The 19,080-nt window shown below is 47.8% G+C and overlaps 1 protein-coding gene and 1 long non-coding RNA gene across 6 annotated transcripts in view; both read right to left on the bottom strand.

The window, feature by feature from the left end:
* The window catches only part of LOC135255899 (TBC1 domain family member 2A-like), a 21,831-nt gene extending 10,107 nt beyond the window's left edge, over nucleotides 1-11,724 (bottom strand). Inside the window, exons 1-5 of one of the 5 annotated variants that reach the window (XM_064337672.1) lie at nucleotides 11,329-11,724; nucleotides 9,811-10,414; nucleotides 8,223-8,367; nucleotides 1,446-1,572; nucleotides 280-422 (exon numbers count right to left, since the gene is read on the bottom strand). In XM_064337672.1, the coding sequence (XP_064193742.1) occupies nucleotides 280-422; nucleotides 1,446-1,572; nucleotides 8,223-8,367; nucleotides 9,811-10,398 (1,003 nt within the window). In that variant the 5' untranslated portion in view covers nucleotides 10,399-10,414; nucleotides 11,329-11,724. Of the gene's footprint in view, nucleotides 1-279; nucleotides 423-1,445; nucleotides 1,573-7,098; nucleotides 7,453-7,473; nucleotides 7,684-8,222; nucleotides 8,368-9,810; nucleotides 10,415-10,551; nucleotides 10,838-11,328 lie in introns of those variants that run through there. The other 4 variants (XM_064337674.1, XM_064337673.1, XM_064337676.1 and 1 more) reach the window with 4 other exon arrangements.
* A 2,616-nt stretch (nucleotides 11,725-14,340) lies between these two features.
* LOC135255897 (uncharacterized) lies at nucleotides 14,341-18,844 on the bottom strand. The gene is made up of 3 exons (XR_010330309.1): nucleotides 18,520-18,844; nucleotides 17,051-17,158; nucleotides 14,341-15,518 (listed from the first exon to the last, which is right to left on the bottom strand). It is a non-coding gene; the product is annotated as an uncharacterized LOC135255897 (long non-coding RNA).
* Nucleotides 18,845-19,080: the final 236 nt, after the last annotated feature.

Genomic DNA, 19,080 nt, shown 5'->3' with positions numbered 1-19,080 from the left:
GTGTGTGTGTGTGTGTGTGTGTGTGTGCGTGCGTGTGTGTGTATGTGGCAAAATGATCAAAAGCAACAGCAGCGTGTAACACGAGTAACAGGGCCGTGAGATGGAAGTCAGTTGCTTCCTGGACTGTTTGTGTAAAATTGCATGTCCTGTGCAGGCCTACTGTACATTTCCCTGCTCTGTGTGTGTGTGGTGTGTGTGTGTGTGTGTGTGTATGTGTGTGTGTGTGCGTGTGTGTGTGTGTATGTGTGTGTGTGTGTGTGTGTGTGTGCGTACCCATACCAGTAGCATTCTGAGTCCCTTGGGTCTTGGGGGCGGGGCTCTCTGGGTCAGTGGGCGTGGTCTCCTGTGACAGGTCATAGTGGAACACGCTCCGGCTCGGCTCCTGGGGGACGCGGTTCAACCGCAAACTGCGAACTGAGTTCCTGTGACCACACACACACACACACACACACACACACACACACACACACACACACACACAGACACACACACACACACACAGAGCAGGGAAATGTACAGTAGGCCTGCACAGGACATGCAATTTTACACAAACAGTCCAGGAAGCAACTGACTTCCATCTCACGGCCCTGTTACTCGTGTTACACGCTGCTGAATCTAACAGCGCCTGTTCCTTCTACACAACGGCCTCATGTTCACACGCAGTCTTCTGACAAGCACCAGGGTATCTTTACACTTTCCCACGATGAATGACTACTTTAATATGTACTAAACATCTGACTTCAAATGTTCTTTTGCCTCTAGATCTCAGTGTCCTGTCTGTAAGGCGTAGTCAAGAACAACTGTTACAGATGAAAATCATATTATATTTTATTTTTTAAATTCGATCAGAATTTGTATGGGGCAAAATGATCAAAAGCAAATGTAGAAAAACGAAGTTAAAATCGGGCGGAAAAGATCAGGCACTTGCGGTGGCAGTTCTTCTACACTGGCCTTCTCTTTGTTCCTCTTTGGGGATGAGCATCACTGCACCGAAGCTTTGGGGGCCTCTGCAGTAATCTACATGCTCAGGGTTGAGCTTTTCTGCTTCTGGTCATTCTGTGTTCAGCTTGCTTAACACACAATACGTTTGTTTATAAAACGATGGCTTCCTGACTTTGTGAGGAGGTTAATGTGCATTTAAACAGCACTTCTCAACCAGCAAACCCAGTTTGTGCACACAAAATGGTGTGTTTGTATATTAATGTGCATTTGTATCTGTGTGTGTGTGAGTGTGTGTGTGTGTGTGTGTGTGAGTGTATGTGTGCGTGTGTGTGTGTGTATCTGTGTGTGTGTGTGTGTGTGTGTATGTGTGTGTGTGTGTGTGTGAGTGAGTGTGTGTGTGTGTGTGTGTGTGTGTGAGTGTTGTGTGTGTGTGTGTGAGAGAGGTGTGTGTGAGGTGTGTGTGTGTGTGAGAGAGAGAGTGTGTGTGTGTGTGTGTTACTCACTGTATCTCTGTGAAAGGGTGCTTGAATGAGACGTTACAGAGGGTAGCTTGTTGCCGTGGCGCTGGTTGCTGGGCAGCCTCTTCTCCCACCAGCCCAGCGGGGGGTTTCATAATGGGCAGGAAGTCAACTATACCCCCCCCCCCAAAAAAAACAAAAACAAAACAAACACAGAAAAACAAGAGCACATGATGAAAGCACAGCATACACCACCACTACAGAACACTTCACCTGTGTTGTGAACATTCCAGACAGTACAACATTCTATTGTTGACCACCATACATACAAACCTACCTGGTGGGAAACCCCAGCTACAGCACAACACTTCTACCTGTGTGTGTGGAAACCACCCCAGCTACAGCACAACACTTCTACCTGTGTGTAGAAACCACTCCAGCTACAGTACAACACTTCTACCTGTGTGTGTGGAAACCACCTCATCTACAGTAACATTTCTACCTGTGTGTAGAAACCACCCCAGCTACAGTACAACACTTCTACCTGTGTGTAGAAACCACCCCAGCTACAGTACAACACTTCTACCTGTGTGTAGAAACCACCCCAGCTACAGTACAACACTTCTACCTGTGTGTAGAAACCACCCCAACTACAGTACAACACTTCTACCTGTGTGTGTGTAGAAACCACCCAGCTACAGTACAACATTTCTACCTGTGTGTGTGGAAACCACCCCAGCTACAGTACAACACTTCTACCTGTGTGTGTGGAAACCACCCCAGCTACAGTACAACACTTCTACCTGTGTGTGTGGAAACCACCCCAGCTACAGTACAACATTTCTACCTGTGTGCGTGGAAACCACACTCCCTCTCCCCTCTCTCTCTCTCCTCTCACTCTCCGGTTAATTTCGATATCCCAGACCAGCAACTCTCATGCACATACTGTGCTTTAGAAAAACATGTACATTTGAACAAAGGTAAGACAGTCAGAATGAATTTATTCTCTCCTTAAAGTGTGTTGTAATCACTGACTAACTCTTCCTGGGAAAGCCAGGTAGCTGCAGTAAGGCCAGTGAGCCTGCAGAGGGCAGGATTCCTTTTCTGCAGTGCAGTGACGGGACTCTGTGGTATAGCTGTTTGCATTAAAGGCCCTTATAACAGAGCTAAGGGGGTTTCCCCTGAGCTCTGAATGACTGGCCACACCCAAGTAAAATACAGCCTGTTCGTGTGTTTACACTGTACATGTACAACATTTCAGTGCTTGTATGGTTCGTGCGTGTGTTTGTGTGTATGTTGGTGTGTGTGGTGCTTGTGGTGTGTGTGTGTGTGTGTGTGTGTATTAGTGTGTGTGTGGTGCGTTTGTGTGTTGTGTGTTGTGTGTGTGTTATGTGTGTAGTGTGTGTGCGTGTGTGTGTGGTGCGTGGGGTGCGGGTGTGTATGTGGTGCAGTGTGTGTGTGTGTGTGTGTACATGGTAGAACAGTTTGGCTGCTTGCTCCTCTAACAGTGTCATCCCCTCTCTGAGAGAGTTCAGAGAAAATTACACAGGGAAATTCCAAGCATTAAATCAACTACAACATCGTCCAATCAGCTGACAGCGTTTATAGGAGTCCGAAGGACGATTTTCCTCTTTACTAACCCTTAAATAAACAGAGCCCACTACAAGCTGAGAAAGGGTACACTCTGTCGTAAAAGAACAGAAAAACAGCGTTGGGAGAAGCAAAACTGTCCGCTGCTCGGGCATTCCGTTCAGATTTTCTTTATTTGTGAGAGAGAAACGTACAATGACCCTGCCTCGTTCTGTCTTTTTTGTTCATTGGTGACATAACATGACTGCGTCAGCCCCCAGGGAGAAAAAGTCGTTACACGTCAAGTTACATGAAATATGTCTCAAAATGGAGGCCAGGAAAGTATGGGAGGAGGAGGTTCTTACCACTCTGGCAACCAGAGTCGTTACTAGGCAACAGGCATGAGCTCAGCCAGGGTTGAAGGGCCTCATCCTGCTCATGAGTGATAGCCTCTTCCTGGCCCTCGCCTCGCACTGTCTCTGCAGACATGCGTAGTAGGACACACCCCGCCACATAAAGCTTCTGTGTTTAACAGACACCTGGCTCCATCCGTTTTCTTCTGTTTTATTTGCATATGAGCGCTTTTTACAGAAGGACGCTTTTACAAAGTGGCGTGAAAGAGAAAAAACCAGGCCCGAAACCCCAAATTTAAAGAACACAAGGTACAAAAAAATGATTAATTAATGGAATTATTCAAGCAGCCAAACAGAAGCCAAAGCAGAATGCAGCCGAACAAATCTCTACTAAGACTTAAAACCTAAGACTCCTAAGTCAAGTTTCTTGAGAATATTGTCACACACAAGCAATGGCAGAAACATACACACACACACACACGCACATACAGCGTGATGGCTGTTTTTGTTTGTACATGGACACAGTTGAAAGTGCTCCATCAGAGTTGATTTTATGCTGACCATAGTGCCGCTAAACGGGACGTCTAGGGCAGCCTTTCCCAGACTTTCTCCTTCTGCAGAACACTTTCCAAATTTACAGAACCTCACGGCGCACCGATTCACGAACGCGAGCCACACACCGAAGTTTATGTGACATGTCAACAACATGGCCTGAATGTTTCCGGGCTTTTAATTAAGCGGTGTGCATGTTGACAACATTTATGGCACACCAGATCACCTGATCAGCCGCAGCACGCCAGATCACCTGACCAGCACACCACAGCACCTGACCAGCACACCACAGCACCACCATACATACATTATAGGCATTTGGCAGACGCTTATCGACGAGTACACAAGTGATACATAACCAAACAGTATGACGAAACCCCTAGAGAGAAGACCAGCACGCCAGATCACCTGACCAGCACACCAGATCACCTGACCAGCACACCACAGCACCTGACCAGTACACCAGATCACCTGACCAGCACACCACAGCACCTGACCAGCACACCACAGCACCTGACCAGCAGACCAGATCACTGACCACACCACAGCACCTACGCACACCAGATCACCTGACCAGCAGACCAGTCACCTGACCAACACACCACAGCACCTGACCAGCACACCACAGCACCTGACCACACACCACGATCACCTGACCAGCACACCACAGCACCTGACCAACACACCACAGCACCTGACCAGCACACCACAGCACCTGACCAGCACACCACAGCACCTGACCAGCACACCACAGCACCTGACCAGCACACAGCACCTGACCAGCACACCACAGCACCTGACCAGCAACAATCCTACAACCAGATCACCTGACCACCAGGCACGACCAGCAGAATCACCTGACCAACACACCAGATCACCTGACCAGCACACCAGATCACCTGACCAGCACACCACAGCACCTGACCAGCACACCAGATCACCTGACCAACACACCAGAGCACCTGACCAGCACACCAGATCACCTGACCAACACACCACAGCACCTGACCAGCCGCGGCACACCAAATCACCTGACCAACACACCACAGCACCTGACCAGCCACGGCACACCAAATCACCTGACCAACACACCACAGCACCTGACCAGCACACCAGATCACCTGACCAGCAGACCAGATCACCTGACCAGCACACCACAGCACCTGACCAGCACTCCAGATCACCTGGCCAGCACACCAGATCACCTGACCAGCACACCACAGCACCTGACCAGCACACCAGATCACCTGGCCAGCACACCAGAGCACCTGACCAGCACACCAGATCACCTGACCAACACACCAGAGCACCTGACCAGCCACGGCATGGTGACCCGGAAGCGCTGGGCCAGAATGCGTGGAATCTCCCGGAGGCGAGGAGAAGCAGGATATTCACACAGCAGGAGAAGCAGGATATTCACACAACAGGAGAAGCAGGATATTCACACAGCAGAACTGGTTTTTCACACGGTCTCACCTGCCCTCACAGTCAGGCTACCCATCAGGGAGATGACTTAGTGCTCTGAAGGGAGATGACTTAGCACTCTGCGGGGAATGACTTAGTGCTCTGAAGGGAGATGACTTAGCGCTCTGAAGGGAGATGACTTAGCACTCTGCGGGGAATGACTTAGTGCTCTGAAGGGAGATGACTTAGCACTCTGCGGGGAATGACTTAGTGCTCTGAAGGGAGATGACTTAGCACTCTGCAAAGGAGATGACTTAGCACTCTGCGACGGAGATGACTTAGCACTCTGCGACGGAGATGACTTAGCACTCTGCGGGGAGGATAGCCGCGGAGATGACTTGCACTCTGCGGGGAATGACTTAGCACTCTGCGGGGAATGACTTAGCACTCTGCGGGGAGATGACTTAGCACTCAGCGAGCATATGACTTAGCACTCTGCGAGGGAGATGACTTAACACTCTGCGGGGAGATGACTTAGCGCACTGAAGGGAGATGAATTAGCACTCTGAGAGGGAGATGACTTCGCACTCCGCGGGGAGATGACTTAGCACTCTGCGACGGAGATGACTTAGCACTCCGCGAGGGAGATGATTTAGCACTCCGCGGGGAGATGACTTAGCACTCTGCGACGGAGATGACTTAGCACTCTGCGACGGAGATGACTTAGCGCTCCGCGGGGAGATGACTTAGCACTCTGCGACAGAGATGACTTAGCACTCTGCGAGGGAGATGACTTAGCACTCCACGGGGAGATGACTTAGCACTCCGCAGGGAGATGACTTAGCACTCTGCGAGGGAGATGACTTAGCACTCTGCGAGGAGATGACTTAGCGCTCTGCGAGGGAGATGACTTAGCACTCTGCGACGGAGATGACTTAGCACTCTGCGGGGAGATGACTTAGCGCTCCGCGGGGAGATGACTTAGCACTCTGCGGGGAGATGACTTAGCACTCTGCGGGGAGATGACTTAGCGCACTGAAGGGAGATGACTTAGCACTCTGGGGAATGACTAGACTCGCGGAGATAAACTTAGCACTCTGCGGGGAGATCTTGCGCTGAGGGACGACTTGTGCTGGGGGGGGGGGGGGGGGTATGACTGAAGCACAACGTGTTCCGACGCTGCTGACGCAATGCTGCTTTGCGCATGAAAATCAAAGACTGACAACCTGAAGGGAAACAGCTTTTACATTCTGCTCAAAACCTGTTTGAGTTTACCTGGGGAACTGCTGCATGACATCAGCACCTTCACTTCCTGCATTTTTGCAGAAGAGTGCATGTGTTTGGAATGGGTGGGAGGCATGCTTGCTTGGCATGGGGGTGGGGGGGGGCATGCTTGCTTGGCATGGGGGTGGGGGGTGGGGGGTATTATTTCAGAGTTTCCAAACTCTTGAAGATTTATCATAAACTTACAGATATGGAATAGACACATGCACAGAGACACACACACACGTGCACTCATGCTCAAACATGTTCCCACAAACACGCAGACCCACATTCACAGACAGGAGCAAAAATGCATACTCATACAGGTACACACATTTTCAAAACAAATTCAGCTACTGAAATGTCCACAAGTGCATACATGCACAGGGTACAGACAAACTTGCGCACACACACTCATTAAAACCGCTCACATACACACTTTGGCACAGACACAATTATGCAAGGCTTGAAAACAGGTCGCGCACGGTTTGGATGTCATGGAAACCAAAAATCTAAATAGTTCAGAACAGAACGCACGGGAAAAGTACGCACATTACCATTTTAATTGAATGTTTCGGTTGCTAAGCCACAGCGCAGCCTCCGCTAAAACTTAGTGAAGTTCCGGGTTTCTCAGTTCCTCTCTTTCATTAGAGCTGTTTGTGTCAGAGAATTTGGCGCGTGCTTCGCACAGGTCATACGTGCAACTGCGTTAGATAATTAGTGGCGTCCCACATATAATCACTCGTGTAGTTATATTGTTAACCTGGTCTGGCACTATTATTTGTGTAAATCGGGAGAATGTCCCCGTGTTCTCCTACACAGCACGTTGCTCTGACAAACGTCCGATAAACTAATGCCATGTGGTTAGGACACACCTGCCGTTCATACCTCCCCTAACTACTGCGAGGTTCTGTTTCCCCTAAATCACTCACGTGCCGTGAAGCGGCTGTTTCGCAGTCTCTGCTGTTTCCTCTAAGCGACTCCTGTATGAGTGTCCCCGCCCTACCTTCGCGAGACGTTTTTTTTAGCCACAAGTCAGCGGGGCCAATGCTATCTGTCATCTATCGGTGGGGGTGGGCTCCTTATTGTTTATTCCACGTTCCTAATTTGGCACACAGCAGGCTAAGCTGATGTGGCAGACAATATTACATTAGCTAAATTGTATTTTGGCGTCACATTCAGCGGCGACCGTCCAAAGGCTAACTCGTGTCTGTGGACCCAACTATAAATTCCGCCTTGTTAAAGCGCTTTGGCCTCTGGCGTCCTTTCTGAAACGTCCGCGGGAGCGATCGCATGATTCCCAAACAGCCAGCTATCGACAGCTCTGTTCCGCGACCTTTCGTTTTTCCGGGAATACGAAGTGCTAAAATGGAAAGCGTGAGTCAGAAGCCGACGGTCCTGTCTGCACTCGCCCTGACTTGCGCCTTTCCCTTCTCAGATAACACGGAGAATAGCTGTAAACCTTTATCATTACCACTCCCGTCTGTTAAACACACAGAGAGAGAGAGAGAGGTCTGTGTTTACCAACGAGTACAAATAAAAGCTGGAGTTTTATGAGGGGGTACAACATTGTGTTTGACGCTAAATGTAAACGTTTCCAATGAAGATGTACCAGTAATCTCGCACTGTATAAAATGTCTGCGTCTGCGCATTTGCGAGGCTCAGACTGCACCTGCCTTACCTGAGCAGAAGTTCAGGCCGTCTGAGCAGCCCTTCCTGTCTGCGCCTGCGCAGACCTGCGCAGTCTGCCCTGTGGCCTCCCTGTGCCGCCATCGCCGCAGCTGCAGCTGCTGCAGCCAGTAAATCATAGCCTCCCGATTCACAGCCTGCCAAACACACAAGCGTCTTTACTGTGTGTGTGTGTGTGTGTGTGTGAAAGTGTGAGTGTGTGTGTATGAGTGTGTGTGTGTGTGCGTGTGTGGGTGTGTGTGTATGTGCGTGTGAGAGAGAGTGAGTGTGTGTGTGTATGAGTCTGGGTGTGTGTGTGTGCACGTGCATGTGTGTGAGAGAGTGTGTGTGTGTGTAAAGTGTGAGTGTGTGTGTGTGTGCGTGTGTGGGTGTATGTGCGTGTGAGAGTGAGTGTGTGTGTGTATGAGTCTGGGTGTGTGTGTGTGTGCACGTGTGTGTGTGTGAGAGAGTGTGTGGGTGGGTGTGTATGTGTGTGACTTTATGATGTCTGCAGTATATTTCTCTACATGCCACGTGAGGGCATAGCAGGGCTGAGTATAGCATGGCTGGGTATAGCAGGGCTGGGTATCGCAGGGCTGAGTATAGCAGGGCTGGGTATAGCAGGGCTGGGTATCGCAGGGCTGAGTATAGCAGGGCTAGGTATAGCAGGGCTGAGTATAGCAGGGCTGGGTATAGCAGGGCTGAGTATAGCAGGGCTGGGTATAGCAGGGCTGAGTATAGCAGTGCCGGGTATAGCAGGGCCGAGTATAGCAGGGTTGAGTATAGCAGGCCGGGTATAGCAGGGCTGAGTATAGCAGTGCCGGGTATAGCAGGGCTGAGTATAGCAGTGCCGGGTATAGCAGGGCCGGGTATAGCAGGGCTGGGTATAGCAGGGCTGGGTATAGCAGTGCCAGGCATAGCAGGGCTGGGTATAGCAGGGCTGGGTATAGCAGGGCCGGGTATAGCAGGGCTGGGTATAGCAGGGCTGAGTATAGCAGGGCCGGGTATAGCAGGGCTGGGTATAGCAGGGCTGGGTATAGCAGGGCTGGGTATAGCAGGGCTGAGTATAGCAGGGCTGAGTATAGCAGGGCTGGGTATAGCAGGGCTGGGTATAGCAGGGCCGGGTATAGCAGGGCTGGGTATAGCAGGGCGGGTATAGCCAGGTGGCTACGAGCCTGCACTATGACAGGGCTGAGGTATACGCCAGGGCGTGGGTTACTAAAACAGGGCTGGGTATAGCAGGGCTGGGTATAGCAGGGCTGGGTATAGCAGGGCCGGGTATAGCAGGGCTGGGTATAGCAGTAATAATAATGACCTCTTACATCTTAAAGGCCTTAAATGACTCATAACAGACAACCAGGTAATGCATATTCAGACAAAGCATCAAACTGCCAAATCCCAAATGGTGTTTCTTAACCCTTGTAAGGTTTAAGATTGCAAATATGCGATTAGAATGTTCTCAGCTGAGAAACCTCATATTCATTGCTTAATTTCAAATCCAATGTTCTGGAGTACAGAGCCAAAACAACAAAAAAACTGTGTCACGGTCCCAATACTTATGCACTGCACTAAAGGGGCCCAGCGGGACGAGGCACGATTACCTTGAGGACGAAGGTCCGCTGGGGGGTCTGTATGTGGAAGGTGCCCTCGTCGGCCTGAAGGGGACAGTCGAACGTGGCATTGGTCAGCTGGATGTGACCCAGAGGGCTGGCGTCCTGGGCCATCCTGTAATACAGCAGCTGGCAGCTCCTCTCCTCGTACACAAACCAGCGAGACTTCCACCCCTTCAGGGGGCCGCCCAGCTTGTGCAGGTACCCGCACAGTTTCGCGGGGGGCTGCTTTTCGAACCTCCGGAGGACGTCTGCATGCGGGGTGCCCCCGGCGTTCCCCACGGCAACATCCTCACCGACGCCGGACAGGTCAACGCCTTCGCCCACAGCTAGGTCACGATCAACAGTGGGCGGGCCTGAGATCGGCACCGCAGTGACACCACAATCAGCTCTGTGCAGGTCTGAGTTTTGGACTACAGTGACGTCACAATCCAGAGTGTGTGGGTCTGAGGTTGGTAATGCTGTGACATCACAATCCACAGTGGGCGGGTCTGAGTCCAGCACTGCTGTGACATCACAGTCCACTGTAGGCTGGGGTTGAGTAGCACCAGACTTTCCCTCTGGACCGTCAGCTTCCATCTCTCTCTCTGACAGACTGACAAAAAAACATTACAATGATGAACTATTTACATCGGCCATGACTGTGCATTAAACCAGATAACAAATACAACAATTCCAATCTACAGCAGAATAAAACTGATGCATATAATTTATGGTGACTCTATTTTTTACCTGGATTGTGATGCTCTTTACTACAGTCCCACAGAGATATTAAGGCTTGAAAGTAAGACACAATAATATTTCTTTGTTCTAAGGAATGTTCAGTACGATCTCAATTAGTGGGTTGCACCTACTGTAAGCTCCAAATGGGGGAGGGGAAACCTGCCTTTATCCTGATCCGAACTTGCTAACTTGTTGATTTCTCGAACATTTGGACCAAGCCTGTCATTGTCTGCATATTTTGTATAAATTCAATTCAAAAGTAACCACGCTCTGCAACGAGGCGTACTGCACCGTTTTCAGTTCGCAAAAATAAGTGTGCAACGCTTTGGTCCTATTGAATGGAACAGCGCATGTCACAGACAGTAAGCAGTAACTTTTCTTGCGCCCAGCCCCACGCCCCCTGAACATATCTCTAAACTCTCAACAGGGGACGTAAATAACACCGGCCGGCGGCTATTTCGGTTACTGCCCGTGGAATCCCGTGACAATTCCACCAGCCTGGTGCTGTCGCTGTGGCAACACGAGTAAATTAGTAAATCTAATCAAGCAATGTGAACTCACAGCTCTCAAGACAGCGAACAAACAGGCTACACGAAAATCAAAAACAGCGATACAACGCAAACAAATCACAAACATGAAACACACACATGCCACCCAGGAAAGTGGCAGCTGGAACTGTTTTCCTAAACGGGTTCTTCTTACACGAACGAAAGCAATGCTGTCACCTTACTGGAAGCGTCATCGTGTCTTAATATATATTTTCAGCTCGTCAAATATCATACTTACTACTCACGACTGTAGCCGTCAAAAAATCCAATATATCATGAATTCCTTATAAACCTTTACACCCAATAGCCTAGGTCAGTTAAAAGTTGTCCCATCCATAAGTTGACCCCGTGTATGTAGGCATCCAGGTTGTGTATCAACTTTGATTACTTCCGTCTCCCATTTTCAGTTTGGAATTTGCCAAGCGTCGGCTGGCGATTCACGAGCCAGGGTTCCGCGCGCCAAGAACTATAGTTTCAAGGAAAGTAGAGAACTGGGCGGAAGCATTGGGTGAACACTGTTTCCCGGGCGCTTACTCATTCTGCGCGTTTCATGTTTGGTTTACCGCTTGACTGTTTCTTGGACTGTGACACTTCATGAAACCCCATACAACCGAGTAGACTGCTTAAAGCGTGTTTTTTTAAAAAAAAGTGTTTGTTTGTTGTTGTTTTGTTTAAAAGGACCGTAACCGGAGAGATGGGAAGTTGTAAGTGACAAGCACCTGCTGCCGTGGCGCGTGTGCATACGCAGTGGCAATGGAAGGAACGTGCATGAAATTTCTTTTGTGACCAATTTTGTATTTTGATTTGGGAAGGTTAGATAAAGTCAACTCGTTACATTATACAAAACACGCCAAAAAATAATGCTAAGTACCTTGTCATGTTCCTAATCTCTGATCTCCTTATATAACCCAGACTGCTATCATTTCCTATCCGCACCCCTACCCTCTCGCTCAGGGCTTTCGGGTGAAACTTTTGGGCCCGGGACAAAGTTATATTATTATATTATTCCCGGCGACGGGACAGTAATATTTACCATGTAAATTCACACACTATTGTCCCCCGCACTCCCAGGACTAACGACGCGCCAGGTTGCACCCACCCCCCGGGGACAGCGACGACCTCGCCAAGAAATTCACAAGGACGAGCACGAAACCCGAGTTTTGAGGTCACGGGCTTTCGTCTGGCCTGGGCGGATTGCGCATGTCTCATTTTAAAATCTCATTCTAAAACCTCATTTTTAAAAATATGCCCTGCGTCCATGACACTCAAGGCTGTCATCAGTGGTTCGTACATAGCTGGCGGTTTTCACATACGACACGTTTATATACGGCTGGATTTCTACTGAACAAATAAGGTATCCGTGGCAACTCAATCCACTCTGAGAACTGTACCCTGTTTCAAAGTCGCAAGGCCAGTTTGCCAAACATTATACAGCACTGATGCCTGGCACTTTGAGCAATGGATAATCAGGGTCACTTTATGAAAGAGACTATATGCACCTCTTTATTGTAAAAATAAAATAAAAATAAAAACATTAAGTAATTTAGAAGATTATTATCTGCACAAAGCACAAAATCAGCTGACACCTGAATCACAGCCACTCCGTAAGCTGTATACACAGTGGTGTGTATTACACTATTTCTCTGCTGGTGCGTGTATGCAGGGTGTGGTTTCACTGGCACGGTAGATCAAAAAATGTGGCAAAAGTTGTGTCTTTGATTTCTGTTTTGACCAGGATTATTCATTTAGGGCTGCCTGTGTTTATGATCGCCAAGCATGAAGCAGAGACGCAGCAGTGTCATGACGTATCAGATTCATTGTACCGGTCCGTCAAGAATTAAATCAAAATGGTGGCTGTTTTGGATGATCATCAGTGCAGATCAACATGGCGAATACTGATATTGACCCCTGACAACTGCACACGGTCTTCTCTGGGCTCTCTCTCAAATGGAAAAACACAAGTATCAACATTTGTCTTGCTGAAGGTTCTGGTGTAAATTACAGTTATCATATTAATTGCATCATTTTGCAAAAAAAAAAAAAGAAGAGATTTCCCCCCTGAATGCATTACACTGTACTTCAGGGTCCAGCATAATCGATGAAAGCCTGTGCGGAAATGATCGTTTAATAGTAAAAAGGAAAAAAATGTCCTTGTTTTCACACAAAAAGCCACATTTCCTACCATTCTCCCCTCATATGTGCAAACATTACTCTCCTAATTTAAGAATGGCTCCCAGAACCCCTTCATGAAAATGTTTGCATGTCAGTTGGAAACGTGGCTTTTTATGTGAACATGAACCCTCTTTAACCCCTGTGTGACATCATAATTGGCCACAGCTCGCCATGGCGCCATCATGCATTAGAAACAGTGCCTGAACAGGACGAACCACCCGGCAGCCCCCAGACAAAACTCATTTTCAGATCGATCATATCAATGCAAACAAAAATTATTGGCACCTTGAAGGGATCCAGGGGTAATCAAGTAAGGATAAGATGCCACTTTACCCCACAGGGACTTCACAAGTAAGCAACTGCCAATTACCTGGATTTGTTGTTACCAACATACGCCATGATTGGTGCAGATACTCTGTAGTTTCCATTCAAGATGGCAACCATATTGTGTTCTATGGGGCAACGCCAATTTTCTCTTCTTAGTTTACACAGAAGTACAGCCAGAAGCTACCCACAAATCAGCGTCAGCGTTGTTATTCTTTGTTGTCACCGACGTACTCAGTGATTGGTGGAAAATTCCTTTTTCTGTTTTGTCTGAAATATAAGAACAGTCTTCCTTCCTTGTGGTGTAACATGATGGTGCGTGTGTGTGTGCGTGTGCATGCGTGTATGTGTGTGTGTGTGCATCCGTGTGCATGTGTGTGTGTGTTGTTAGAAGCCTAGCCTCGCGAGCCAGTCTCTTTTTTCACTTCGCTCAACAGAGCCTGGCCGATGCCTTGACGTTCTAGGCATAAACGAAGGAGGCAACCTTCAACCAATCAGAGTGCAGAGGGGCGGCGCTCCAAATATGGTGACGATTTTGGCCCATAGACTGTATGTTTTGGCCAGGCGTGGTCTGAGACGTGCACCGGAAAAACATTACCGGAGGCAAACTTTTCCACAGACCTGCATCAGTTCGCCACTATTTGGGGAAAAAGGCTAACGTTAGCGCCAGAGCACCGACTACACCATCAAAGTTTATCACCGAGATATGCAGAGTCTGCGGTTCGAGATTTGATAATAAAAGAAACAAACACAATTTATTTATCGGTGATAAATTAATTTATTTAATTCCTTTTTGGTTCAACAATTCCACTTCCATTATTGATTGTAACGGGCAAACAATCAAAACCATTGCTTCTTCTGGCCATTTTTCTGGGTATTTTATTTGATAGCAGATTGCACACTGTAGGCCACACTTGAAAAATTAAACTTTTGCCAAATCCTGTAGGCAAGCAAGCGAGTACATCTCTGTTCGATAACAGCGTATCCAAACATACGCGCTGAAGGTCCTTCAACAAAGTCACGCCATGTATTTGGAAAGTCTGTGACATAACAGAATTACATTACATTACATTACATTACATTAAAATCTTCTTCGAATTTGTCCATAATTCTGTTTTTATCAGATAATTTGGGTTAGCTCGAGAGCTTTGTCCATGCCGCTGGTGTGTTTCAGTCGGGACTTAGATTGCAGCACGGAACAGAGGGAGTGTCGGGGGGGGGGGGGGGGGGTGAGAACCGGCACACTGAGACAGACAGTTCGGTTAACCAATAGGGAAGCCGCTGCTGGCTCCCAGCGGCAGAGGCTCCTCCCTTTTGCCCCGAAAAGTACATGCGTTCGTCCGAACTACTAGAAGCCCAATATATTCATCTTCCTAGATCCCACTCCTACATCAAGCCCCAAACTGGGCCCGTTGGACCCGATGCCGGCCCGCACTCCTAACTCCACCCCCCCGAAGTTCATCCCCGCACCCGCCTCCACTTCCACTCCTCCAGGTCCCACACTCACACCCAAATTTGCCCCCACGCCAATCCCCATATCAAGCCCTCCCGCACTGAGCCCTGCGCTTGCCCCCACGTTGACCGACACGTTTGCCCTTCCGTCAGACCCTACTCTGGCGGACACGCCGACGCTGGCGGATGCACCGACCCGTCCGAGCCCGTCGATACCGGCCCCGGCGCTCACACCCAAAACTGACCGGCTCTCCACTTCAAACGAATCGGCTGTTCGGTAGCTCCGGGTCGAGGAGACCAGGCCAGCCCGGCCCTGTATCCCAACCGGCCCAATCTCCAACGCACCCTGAATGCAATGGGACCGCCTCACTTCTGACATCAGCGTCATCATCATCCTCCTCCTCCTCCTCCTCCTCCTCCTTCGCCTGGCATCTTCGTCCTCGCTGTCGCTGTCACTGTCGCTGTCATAGACTTCCAGAGCTGTGGAAATGTAAGTGAATTCATATTTTTCCGTAAGTGCTTTGCAGAATATTCCAAAATCACATTTTAGTCATTTGTTATTGGATTACAATGACACAGAAGTGGCATAATACTTGATGTACTCAGATACATAATCATTAAAATATTTTAATCATCTTTTTAAAAAAAATTATTTTAGCAATTGTTTTCACTTTGACATGCCAAGAAAGTGACATGTTGCAGAAGTATGATTCATTTCCTAACAGAAAAAACTTTGTTGTTGACACAGTTTTTTTATCGCTGTTTACAGACATAGCCCTGAATAATGAAAGGCAGTCTCTAGAATCCCATAGTGCACACTGGGGTGAATAGTGCACGCCTAGGAGAATAGTGCGCACTGAGGATAATAGTGCACATGGGTGCTAGAATCAGTGCACACTTGGGAGATAGTGCACCTTAGGGAGGACTAGTAGGCACTTAGGAGGATAGTGCAGCTTAGGGAGGATAGTGCACTTAGGGAGGATAGTGCACACTATTAGGGAGGATAGTGCAGCTTAGGGAGTGATAGTGCACACTTAGGGAGGATAGTGCACTGCTTAGGGAGGATAGTGACACTTAGGAGATAGTGCACTTAGGGAGGATAGTGTCACACTGGTAGTGCAGTAGGAGGATAGTGCACACTTAGGGAGGATAGTGCACACTTAGGGAGGATAGTGCACACTTAGGGAGGATAGTGCACACTTGGAGTAGTGCATTAGGGAGGATAGCACTGGAGGTGCACACTTAGGGAGGATAGTGCACACTTAGGGAGGATAGTGCACACTTAAGGGATGATAGTGCACCTTAGGGAGGATAGTGCAGCTTAGGAGTGATAGTGCACGCTTAGGGAGGATAGTGCATGCTTAGGGAGGATAGTGCACCTTGGGATGTGCACCTTAGGAGGATAGTGCACACTTAGGGAGGATAGTGCACTAGGAGATGTGCTTAGGGAGGATAGTGCATGCTTAGGGAGGATAGTGCACGCTTAGGGAGGATAGTGCACACTTAGGGAGGATAGTGCACGCTTAGGGAGGATAGTGCACGCTTAGGGAGGATAGTGCACACTTAGGGAGGATAGTGCATGCTTAGGGAGGATAGTGCACACTTAGGGAGGATAGTGCATGCTTAGGGAGGATAGTGCACACTTAGGGAGGATAGTGCACACTTAGGGAGGATAGTGCATGCTTAGGGAGGATAGTGCACACTTAGGGAGGATAGTGCATGCTTAGGGAGGATAGTGCTATTTTAAATGAGGGCTGCAATGACTATGAACCCCACAGACAGTACAGGGAAAAATACTTTTCAATAATACTCAAGAAAAGCCTCATATGTTAACAGGGGTTCATATTTTGGGTGCACAGCTGAAGCACAGCCAACAAAAACTGCAGCCTCTCCAGACGCTGTTACCTGAGGACAGGTGTACTCTCACCTGTATCAGCATCACCAGCAGTACCATGTTTTTTTTATCTCAAATTTTACTCCAATTTCTGCACAGCTTATGAACTTACACTTACCATGTCTTAAAGCCATTTTTACAGCCTCCTGGTTTATGACTGTCCTTCTTTCAGTCGTACCCCGCACCACTAGGCCCGCTGAGTCCAATTTAGCAGCTCACAATTCACCTGTCTCAACACAAAGGGCACTATATAATCTCCAGAGACACAGTTCCACAGACCGCACCTTCAGACTGCAACTCTTAGCACCTACACTTACAGACCCTGTGCAAGAAAAAATAACATTTTTCTCACAAAAAAAGAGTATTGACTAAGCTACAAGATAAAGACATTATAATTGCTTTTTACCAAATGTATAAACAGCAAATAATACAAATTAGTTTTAATATAAAACATATGATTTCTATGTGATCACGCGAACAGGCCATAGTGCGCCTCACACTTCTTGTACACCTGGCTCAAACAGTGCTTTTATCTTGTGTTGTAATTGCTGCTGTTGTTGAGCTATGTATTACTTCTGTTGGTTTTGCAAATCTCTGTGCCTGTTTAATGTCTCTGAAGTAATGGAACGTCACGTAGTGTAGCGCGCGTGCTGTAAAAAACAAAACAACGGTCGTTTCAACGTTAAAATCTCAGTTAGAACAACGCACATCGTACTGTGTAGATCATACTTTGCATAAAGACTTGTGACAAAAGTATCAAAAAAAAACATTTCTGATTGATAGCAAAGAAATAAAAATAGCAAAGAAAAAAACTGATTTCAACAGTAAAACCTAAGACTTTCGATTTTGGAACAAAAATGAAAAATACTAAGTAATCTTGTTTCTCTATCGGTGCAAACCTTTCGACTCCTTATACGCTGCTTTGATGACGGTTGGTATTTGGTAACCAGGTTATTGGTACCAGCACAGACAGTACTAGATAGCCATCGACTCCGCGTCGGATCTGGCTTCGGGAACGGATCGGAGCAGATCCCACAGTTCCTTGCTGTCAGTCGCGTTTTCCTTCTTTCTAGTCCAGCCCCCATTTTCACAACACCAGCGTTTTCTTTCTTTCTTTCTTTTTTAAATTCTATATAAGTGTCTACCGGTTTCACCATAGTGTTCTTGTCAAATGTGCAAACTATCCGTTTTGTTCGGTTTTGTTCATTTATTTATTTACACACAAAAATCAAATTCCATACTTTATTTATATACACAAATCCGATTCGGCAACTTTCCACAGTACTAACTGCTCTCCACGCAAGTAGCGACGACCTCCTCCAGACAGAAGTAGACAGCGCGACCGGCTGCGCTCATTTAAAGAAGTAATTTTAAAAATATATATTCAGAGTACTTTAAGGGGAAACGCATAAAACGTTGAAGTCGATTACCTACTTCAAGATAAATATTCCTGTGCCTCAAACGAAACAATCAAAACAAATACCGTTATCGGAAATCTATAACGATACAGTACCGCTGAAGTTAGCTGTAGTCTACTGTGCTTGAGGGCGACAGCAAGCATTTTCCGAAGTAAGCCAACTTACTTACCGTGCAGCGGTATTCTCCGGACCTCTTCTCCGGTCGTCTCTTCGATCGCGAAATGGAGTCTGCAATATATATCCAGGTTCTGCAGACCCCAGACCCAGGTTTCACTTTCCCTTCGTGGAGGGTGTGGAGAGTTCACCAGCCTCATAAAAACGAGCAAAGTGTTAGTGTTTCAAGCACTCAGGCGCTAGTAAGCAAATCTTTTACCTGCCGCTGATTGTGAAGTTGACCCCCAACTCCGTTTTTGAAAAAATGAAAAAACTGGCTGTGATCCCACAGCGTTGCCCTCCTAAACCGTCAGTTACAGATAATGAGTCAGCACGATTTCTGAAATCCTCGGTGCGGATTCCCGGGTAGGACACTGCCGTTGTACCCTTGAGCAAGGTACTTAACCTGCATTGCTTCAGTATATATGGATACAATGTAAAATTTTATGTAAAAAAGTTGTGTAAGTTGCTCTGGATAAGAGCGTCTGCTAAATGCCTGTAATGCATTGTTTATTAGCAAATAGGCCTATACAAAGAGTAATGATGTATTTAAGAACTGGGCGCACATCGGACCAAA

This window comes from Anguilla rostrata, chromosome 5 (assembly GCF_018555375.3).
Source record: "Anguilla rostrata isolate EN2019 chromosome 5, ASM1855537v3, whole genome shotgun sequence".
NCBI classification, from domain to species: Eukaryota; Metazoa; Chordata; class Actinopteri; order Anguilliformes; family Anguillidae; genus Anguilla; species Anguilla rostrata.
The sequence above is the reverse complement of the archived record's forward strand: the minus strand, read 5'-3'. Positions and strand labels throughout refer to the sequence as shown.